The sequence below is a fragment of the Haliotis cracherodii genome, unplaced genomic scaffold (assembly GCF_022045235.1).
Source record: "Haliotis cracherodii isolate W230 unplaced genomic scaffold, xgHalCrac1.p SCAF_10, whole genome shotgun sequence".
NCBI lineage: Eukaryota > Metazoa > Mollusca > Gastropoda > Lepetellida > Haliotidae > Haliotis > Haliotis cracherodii.
Window position 1 is genome coordinate 18,143,368 of NW_027266265.1, and position 8,919 is coordinate 18,152,286.

At 41.5% G+C, this 8,919-nt stretch overlaps 1 protein-coding gene across 1 annotated transcript; it reads right to left on the bottom strand.

The window, feature by feature from the left end:
* Positions 1-746: 746 nt before the first annotated feature.
* On the bottom strand, positions 747-8,641 carry LOC139447668 (fatty acid hydroxylase domain-containing protein 2-like). The gene is made up of 5 exons (XM_071229100.1): positions 8,556-8,641; positions 6,869-6,990; positions 3,401-3,606; positions 1,721-1,993; positions 747-1,187 (listed from the first exon to the last, which is right to left on the bottom strand). The coding sequence occupies exons 1-5, from the start codon at positions 8,587-8,589 to the stop codon at positions 1,043-1,045; spliced, it is 780 nt and encodes a 259-aa protein (XP_071085201.1). The 5' UTR covers positions 8,590-8,641; the 3' UTR covers positions 747-1,042.
* Between the last annotated feature and the right edge of the window lie 278 nt (positions 8,642-8,919).

Sequence of the window (8,919 nt, forward strand, 5' to 3'; positions counted from 1 at the left end):
TACATGACTGAGGTATTACTATTGTAACGAGAGGGAGTGTACATGACTTAGGTATTACTATTGTAATAAGAGGGAGTGTACAATGACTGAGGTATTACTATTGTAACGAGAGGGGATGTACATGACTGAGGTATTACTATTGTAACGAGAGGGGATGTACATGACTGAGGTATTACTATTGTAACGAGAGGGAGTGTACATGACTGAGGTATTACTATTGTAACGAGAGGGGATGTACATGACTGAGGTATTACTATTGTAACGAGAGGGAGTGTACAATGACTGAGGCATTACTATTGTAACGAGTGGGAGTGTACAATGACTGAGGTATTACTATTGTAACGAGAGGGGATGTACATGACTGAGGTATTACTATTGTAACGAGAGGGGATGTACATGACTGAGGTATTACTATTGTAACGAGAGGGAGCGTACATGACTGAGGTATTACTATTGTAACGAGAGGGAGTGTACATGACTGAGGTATTACTATTGTAACGAGAGGGGATGTACATGACTGAGGTATTACTATTGTAACGAGAGGGAGTGTACATGACCGAGGTATTACTATTGTAATAAGAGGGGATGTACATGTCTGAGGTATTACTATTGTAACGAGAGGGGATGTACATGACTAAGGGATTACTATTTGTCATGAGAGGGGATGTACATGATAAATCAGTACAAAACAATCACGAATGTGATCGAGAAGACATTCACTATTCAATTGTATTCTTTATTAAATAGTAAAAACATCAAACAATTTAACAATGCCCATCGATATAGGTACATGTATATGATGTAGCCGTGTCATGCAATATCAAATGAGTATGTTGTTTTATGACGTAACGTAACAAGGGCTCTCTGAATGCTTGATCGTTGGAACAGTAGTGTGCGCCTGCCCTCGATATGCCCTCCTTCAAACAGTCGTAGAGGTGTGCCCCTTTAGACAACAGAACACAAGTGTCGCGCATGTCGTTGCAGTGTCTGAACAAAGTGTGTCGTTACTACACAAGAGTTGGACGGTCGTCTGCCACCCCTGTCACTTCACCTTGTCTTCGTGGAGCTTCATATCACCAGCACTGAATATCATTCTATGTCTTGCAAACTGTGGCGCAGCACGGAACTTGAGATCAGTCCCATGGAACCAGTCCAACAACCCAGTGACCCCGTAGTTCACGTTGTATCTACAAGAGAAAGACTTACAGCATACAATCTCGATAAAATCAGATCTTCATTGAAACGAGTTATATTGGAAGTTAATAAATAACTTGGTGTGTCTCAGAAATGGGCGATAGGCAAAGGCTCCCATAAAAAGGGCGGTCGTAAGTATGTTGATGTGTAGGACCTCTGACATCGCATCAGAAATAACTGTTCAGATACTTGTATACGAGTGGCTCCGTTTGATTTTACGCCGCTTTGAACACAATATACATTCATAATCAACGGCGAATCTGGGATTAGAACCAACGATCACAGGATTCTGGCAAAGCCAAGGGATGTAACTCTACTCTGCGAACCCCTAGACGAATTGACCATCCGGGCCCAATCATATATATATGAGGGTATTATCTGTTTAAAGGAAATGGGTCAGTTTATTAAAAGCGCGAAAGGACAATGATGAGGATGATGATGATGATGATGATGATGATTATGATGAAGATGTTGATGATGACGACGATGATGATGATGATGAGGAGGAGGAGGAGGAGGATCTCACTTTAGATGGTGGTAGTCGTGGAACTCCGACGACGTGAGGATCGGCAGATGGTAGCCGCTGTGGTGGATCATGGTGGTGAAGGTGGCGACGGCAAACCACGTCCACGTGGTCAGGAGGCAGGAGCCGCACACCAGGGGGCCGAGGACGAGAGGGACGATGTTGGAGAAGATGTATTCTATGGGGTGGGCGTAGACTGCAACGTAGCTGAAGGGGGCCGTCCACTCGTGGTGCTGCTTGTGTATCCAGCTGTAGAACGTGGGGTGATGAAGAAGCCTGGGAGAAGATGTGAGATGTGTTAATAACTCACCATCATTCCAGATTATTGTTCCAGGGAATTAATTCGGAAGTGAGGCTACGGTAAATGCATTTTATATTGAAATATATAAATATGATTATTTGAATATCTTGTCTTGATGAATATGTCAATAATTGTTGGAAAATTCATGTTTTTCTTATTGAGGTTTGTATGTTGTTTGTTTGTTTGTTTGTTGTTTAAGGCCGCATTTAGCGATATTTCCGCTGTATGACGACGGTCTGTAAATAATCGAGTCTGGACCAGACAACCCAGTGATTGACATCCTGAGCATCGATCCAAGTCGGCGAGTCTCACCACCCGACCCCGCAAGTCGCCTCTTACGGCAAGCATTGGTTGCTGAAGACATTTTCTCAGACATGGTAGTGAGCGAGTATGTTTTTACGCCACTTGTAACACTATCCAAGCAAAATCAAAGCGGGGTAAAACGGAAATGGGCTTCACACACTGTACCCATGAGGGGAATCGAACACGGGTCATCGGCAGGATGAGTGAACGCTTTAACGCCCAATGGCGCCGTCATGTCAATACATTCATTTGTATAAAGGTAACCGTCTACAGGAGACTATAGACGCCACTTAAAATAGAAGCATCATTGAGTTTTGATCACGTGGTTACAATCTGGGTAAGGGTCAGCAGTCAGGTGACTGCAAGCGGGTATAACAAATAGCATTGTGTATACTTCAAACCAGGACAATAGCTCCATATATAATATCTGTAGGTGTTATTCTCTCAGTTCGTACTGGTAATGAACTTACGCTGCACATTTTTATACTTTTTAGTCTTAGGTAGAAGTCGAATCAACACTTGAACCGTGAAAATATATGCATGTATATTATTTGCTGACGTATTGCGCATCACATTCGAGAAGGCGACCTCACAGCTATAGACTATAGAAAACCTGGCTGTAGCATCGTTGCAAGTTGTAATGGACTTATGGCTTACACGTCGTGAAAAAAGATAAAAGTGGACTACAAATGTCTTCCCATCCTCCAGGTGGCAGATGTTTGTGTGTGAGAAAGGCCGAAGAGGCGGTCTTTTGAAGATGCACTACCAAAAATTGCAAAGGAACCGACGTAACCCGGTTTGAAGCCACGTGATAAAAACTCAACGATGATGCTTATCGCTAGCAAAATGGATATTTCTTGGGAAGCACAGTTTCCATTTTTTTCATATTTGTAAGTGATATTCTATATCGCCGGAATGGCTTTTTTCACTTAGTATTAGCACGCAAGCAGCTATTCTCTTTAATTAGTAATCGCAACATTTCGTGATTCTATTTCATGTGGCAAGGACTACAGGAGCTCCTCGTCATTAGATTAAAGGTACAACAACCATAACGGAAACAAGAAAAAAACGTTGTCAACCTGTGAGAGTAATAAAACCCAAATTCCTCAAGCACAGCAAACACTGCGAAGTCTCGAATGAAGTCAACTGGTTGAGGCAGGGTCAAGGTCAAGTCGCAGCCTCGGTATCGCTGTAAACCGGCATTGATGAAGCTCATGGGCAGGCCGACGAAGATCTGGTTGATGATGACGACTTTGGTTGTGTGCCAAAGTGGACCAGACTTAATCTGTAAAACAGGTTGAAGTCAGTGGGTGAAGATATTAACAAATTTAAGAAGAGAAAGAAGCTATAAATGATGTATGTTTCGGGGACGTGCAACACGAGGACTTACAGGAACGTCTTTGTTTAGAGTTGCGTCCCTTATTTTCGCACAATGAACGTCCCAAAATGGCCATTTTAGACATCCCGTGTAGGTAAGGTAGTAAAATAGTTATTTGATCACAAATACATTGAATTTCCCTTTACCTCTAACAACGGAACAATTGTTATTTGATTATAATATCATTGACCGAGAAGTTAAGTTATGTATAAGTCAAGTGTGGGTGAGGGCAGAGGTAGTCAGTCGCCCAGATCTGTATACAGACAGCTGGGAACGAATGTATGTCCCACTTTAAATATGATCGCCGTCGTTATGTAGCTGGAGTTAGTGAGTGTTTGGTTTCATGCCACGTTTAGCAATACTCCAGCATTGTCACGGCGTTTGATACCATAAATGAGCTTCACACAATGTACCCATGTCTGGAATCGAACTCGGAAGCGAACGCTTTAATCATCAGGTTACCCTCACCGCCCCCATATAGCTGGAATATTGCTGAATGATGTGTTCGAAAACAAACAAACAAACAAACACATTCAAATATGACTCGCGCTTGTAGGCACACGGACAACGTACACATGTACAAGTCACTACCTACTCACATTCGGGCTTTTCCCCCGCAGTAAGCTGATAAAACTGAAATACTCACTTACTCACTCAATCACTCACTCACTCATAACATGGGTGAACTATCCTTTGACGGAATTGCGTTTGTTTTCCCTATTTTCACAAGTCGCTGATTGCTATTCCTCAAATGGACAATTATTGATACAGTAAACTACGTTTATAACGAACACGCTTATAACGAACTGACCGATATAACGAACATATTTTTGGTCCCGGCCATTTGCTGTAGCTATGCTTTTAACGAACAACTGTTATATCGAACTAAAATCAGTGTGTTCGTTGTAACCGTAGTTTACTGTACTTAAGAAAAGGCAAAACGTATATTTCTGATATCAAACACAATCATTCAATCGTTGTCAAGAAATAGGGACGCTAAAGTAACGACCTTGTCAAGAGCATTATCAAACCGAATTATCTTTTCCGATCGTGGTGAGACAAGTGTATTTCAATACTCGTAAAGACAGACCAGTGACAATCGTAGGGCAGCTGTACGTGACGCCGAGGCCACGTCGTGTCACGTGCAGAACAAAGGCCTGGGATCGCGGTTACGAGTCACAGATATACTCCAGCCGTGCCTATGTCATCTTGGTGCAGTGGCTGTCAACGTATCTGGATGTCCTAGATCTAGGGTAGGTACACACGCATCTTTATGTTGATGTAAATTTATTATGGTAATCACAAATGCTTATACAAATACATTTGGACAATGCAGATCAAAATAAATGGAAATACTTTCAACATTTTAAAAAAGTGTTTTATTAATTTGATTTTGTTTGTTTGTTTGTTTGTTTGTTTAACGCTGCACTCAGCATTATTCCAGCTGTATGACGGCGGTCTGTAAATAATCGAGTCTGGACCAGACAATCCAGTGATTGATATGATGAGCATCAATCTACGCATTTGGGATCCATGACATGCATCAACCAAGTCAGCGACCACCCGATCCCGTTTGTCGCCTCTTACGACAAGCATAGTCGCCGTTTATGGCAAGCATGGGTTGCTGAATTATTAATTTAAAGGGAGCGACGGTTAAAGCGTACCCTCGTCACGTCGCCGGCCCGGGCTCGATTCCTCACATAGATATAGTGGTTGAGGCTCTTTTCCGGTCATGCTGTCACAATCTCATTAAAATCAGATCTCAGTTTTCGTTACCGCTACACAAAGATCTGCATGAGGACACCCGTTAGGGTAACGCCAGAACGACATTTCATCCGACCAATCAGAGCTTCGCTTACCAGATCAGGAAAGTGTGTTTTCTCGAAAAGGTTGACACGGGGTGTTCCGAACGACAGTTACGGCCTGTACGACTGATTCCGTCAAAATCATCGTCTTTTTTCTCTCTTCAGGGGGATAAGCATTTGAACAGAAAAGACGTTGCATTGAAAACGCAATGGCAACGGGATGTCCTCAGATGTTTGTTTAGCGGTAGCAGGATGAAAGGAGATTTATATGAAAATATTACGAAATTGCTGGTCGCTATATTCACATACAAATCATGTAATTTAACCTTCTGATGATGTAAGCGATACTGCAATTTAGGATATACGGATTTCCTAGATATTTACTGCTCTCATTTATGCATCCACACATTGCTATATTTTTCATTGCAACAAAAAACATCGCTTCACCTTTTCGCGAACACCTGGTATCATTGCATCCTTATGTGATAGTGATTCATAAACATGTGCAATAAATGTACAATGGACAAAGTAAAAAATAAAAATATGATGTCAAAGTTTACAAAGGTGTGTTGTCATCACTAACAGACATACTTGACGTGTGCGTCACACTCTGCTACAGACAGGGTAATCCTGTAACAAACGGCCTGTCTGGGACTTCATTTGTATTCATCCTGCATGCATTATGCCCTCATATTTTTCGTATGACATCATCTCAGTTTTATAAATCTATGCCAAGGATTATTTTGCAGTCACATGTTGTCACAAGAATTAATGAAACTTTCAGACATTTTGAGTCAATAGCTCTGAGGTATGTTGGCAAATGCTACCGTTTAGTGATTAAAGAGATCTTTGGTTGTTATTATTTTATAATATTTTACCAACATCTATCTGATAAAGACGACGAAACTATTTTCATAATCATAAGAAATGTCGCCTGAAGCCAGTGTCCAATGTACGATCCGACTTAATAATGAGCATGTGTATATTCATCATCATCAAAATATAATGATAACAGGTATTCACAAAAATATGAGCGTATCTTGCACCACCACAAACACACGCAAAGAAAGTCAGTTGTTTACCTAAAAACACGGGAACACATTGTGGTATAATAGGGTCATAAGTCATCATCTGGAATCGGATCTGAAGTTTGGTGACTTATGCGTTACATTTGTAAATGTCCTCCATATATCTACAATGCACTTTTTGAAAGGTGCTTGAGTGTAACCCAACTTTGGAGCAAGAGTCGTGTGACATGTTATAGTGGACACCAAAGCTGGAACTGCTGGAATATGACTCGACATAAAGGGACAGTTGACTTTTAGAAAGTTGAAGTCATCCCCCATGTCACTCACTCAATTTACCGGTTGGTTCTTGCCAGGCTGGACTTTAAACTGTTTTATCCACGCCGGTCTTCCGGTGACGTCCACGATAAGGAACAATGTCCCCACCACCCAGAAGACGGAGACTGACACCAAGTAGGTTCCTGGAAACACAGTAGGGTCGGGAGTAGTACCGGATACGGAAACAACAGTAGTTTGTTCCTTCTTTCGTTGTCAGTAACACCACATTGTTTGTATGATATGACATTCTCGATTCACGTTGTATTTAAGCATCTATGTGCAGTGTTGGAATTGTGTTAATGTGCTGTAGGTTGACTTGTGTTACTGGGCTAAAGCTTAACAGTTTTTGTTTGTTGTTATTGTGCATGACATTGACATTGTAACAGTGTGTTGTAGCTTGACATGAACATAGTGCCCGTGTGTTCTGATTTGACAATGTGTCAGTGTGTTCTGATGTGACATTGCGCCAGTGTGTTCTGATGCGACATTGTGTCAGTGTGTTTTGATATGACAGTGTGTCAGTGTGTTCTGATGTGACATTGTGTCAGTGTGTTCTGATGTGACATTGTGTCAGTGTGTTTTGATGTGACATTGTGCCAGTGTGTTCTGATGTGACATTGTGTCAGTGTGTTCTGATGTGACATTGTGTCAGTGTGTTCTGATGTGACATTGTGTCAGTGTGTTTTGATGTGACATTGTGCCAGTGTGTTTTGATGTGACAATGTGTCAGTGTGTTTTGATGTGACATTGTGCCAGTGTGTTTTGATGTGTTAATGTGTCAGTGTGTTCTGATGTGACATTGTGTCAGTGTGTTCTGATGTGACATTGTGTCAGTGTGTTTTGATGTGACATTGTGCCAGTGTGTTTTGATGTGACATTGTGCCAGTGTGTTCTGATGTGACATTGTACCAGTGTGTTTTGATGTGACATTGTGTCAGTGTGTTCTGATGTGACATTGTGGCAGTGTGTTTTGATGGGACATTGTGCCAGTGTGTTCTGATGTGACAATGTGTCGGTGTGTTGCGGCATTGTGCCTGTTTGAGTTGATCTTGGCTGCAAAGCACCACCTTTAACCATAAATGTATAAACTGATCCATGAACTCTTTCTACACTTAACGTTGTTCACATTGGCAGGTACTGCCATAATGCGAGCGTACGTTCGCCGTGACATGTTACGCTAGCAGACTGTCAGCCACATACGTCTAGCTATCCAGGTATAGTAGCTTACACACCTTGACGTCGACTAAACCCGAGACAGTGAAATGAAACTAATACATGAAATCGCTTTGAAATCAAATAGAAGGAGTTAGTATGTTAATGTTGTGGCTTGACACGGACGTTATATTTCTGTGATGAAGCTTGACAGAGACACTGTTACCGTGTTGTAACTTGACCAACATATTGTTATCTAGTTGTGGCTTTACATAAACATTCCGTTGCCGGGTTGTAGCTTGACATAAACATAACGCTACAGTGTTATAACTTGGCACATATATTGCTGTGTGACATTAACTTAGGATTTCCTTTTGTGTTACATATACGTGCATTCTATTATTGCTGTGGGACATTAACTTAGGATTTCCTTTTGTGTTTCGGACAAATAGTTTCGCCTTGCCCGTGTCTATTCACGGAAATTGATTGTCCTAATATAAATAAATGCAGCATATGAATAAAGATATTTCAATGTCATCAAGACATTCACGCTTACCCATCGACGCCAGCCATATTCCACGATCAAACATATTCTTCAATGTAGCATTCACGTTGGTTGACAAATCTGTTATAGCTTAACTCCGTGCTGGAGCCATATAAAAATACAAAAATAGCATTGACGACAGACCAGCGAGCAAAGTCCGCGCCAGTTTGTACCGTGGCCTGGAAACTTGCCAAAGTAACCTGTTATAGCGCTGTACTGGATAAATTGTCCTTCACCTCGAGCTACGTTATAAGATACGCCCTGTTCCCTATGGCGAATAAGAGGGGTCGTCATTACGTAATATCTTCCTCCCAAATAGAAGTTTAAACAAATATGGATCCGCATTTGAATATGTGAGAAGGTCTTTTACTATTCA

Coding starts and splice junctions, on each gene's coding strand:
- LOC139447668 (XM_071229100.1), bottom strand. CDS start 8,589: ATGTTTGATCGTGGAATATGGCTGGCGTCGATGG. Junction 6,991..8,555: donor AATATGGCTGGCGTCGATGG/GTAAGCGTGAAT, acceptor CTGTGTTTCCAG/GAACCTACTTGGTGTCAGTC. Junction 1,994..3,400: donor GGGTTTTATTACTCTCACAG/GTTGACAACGTT, acceptor ATCTTCTCCCAG/GCTTCTTCATCACCCCACGT.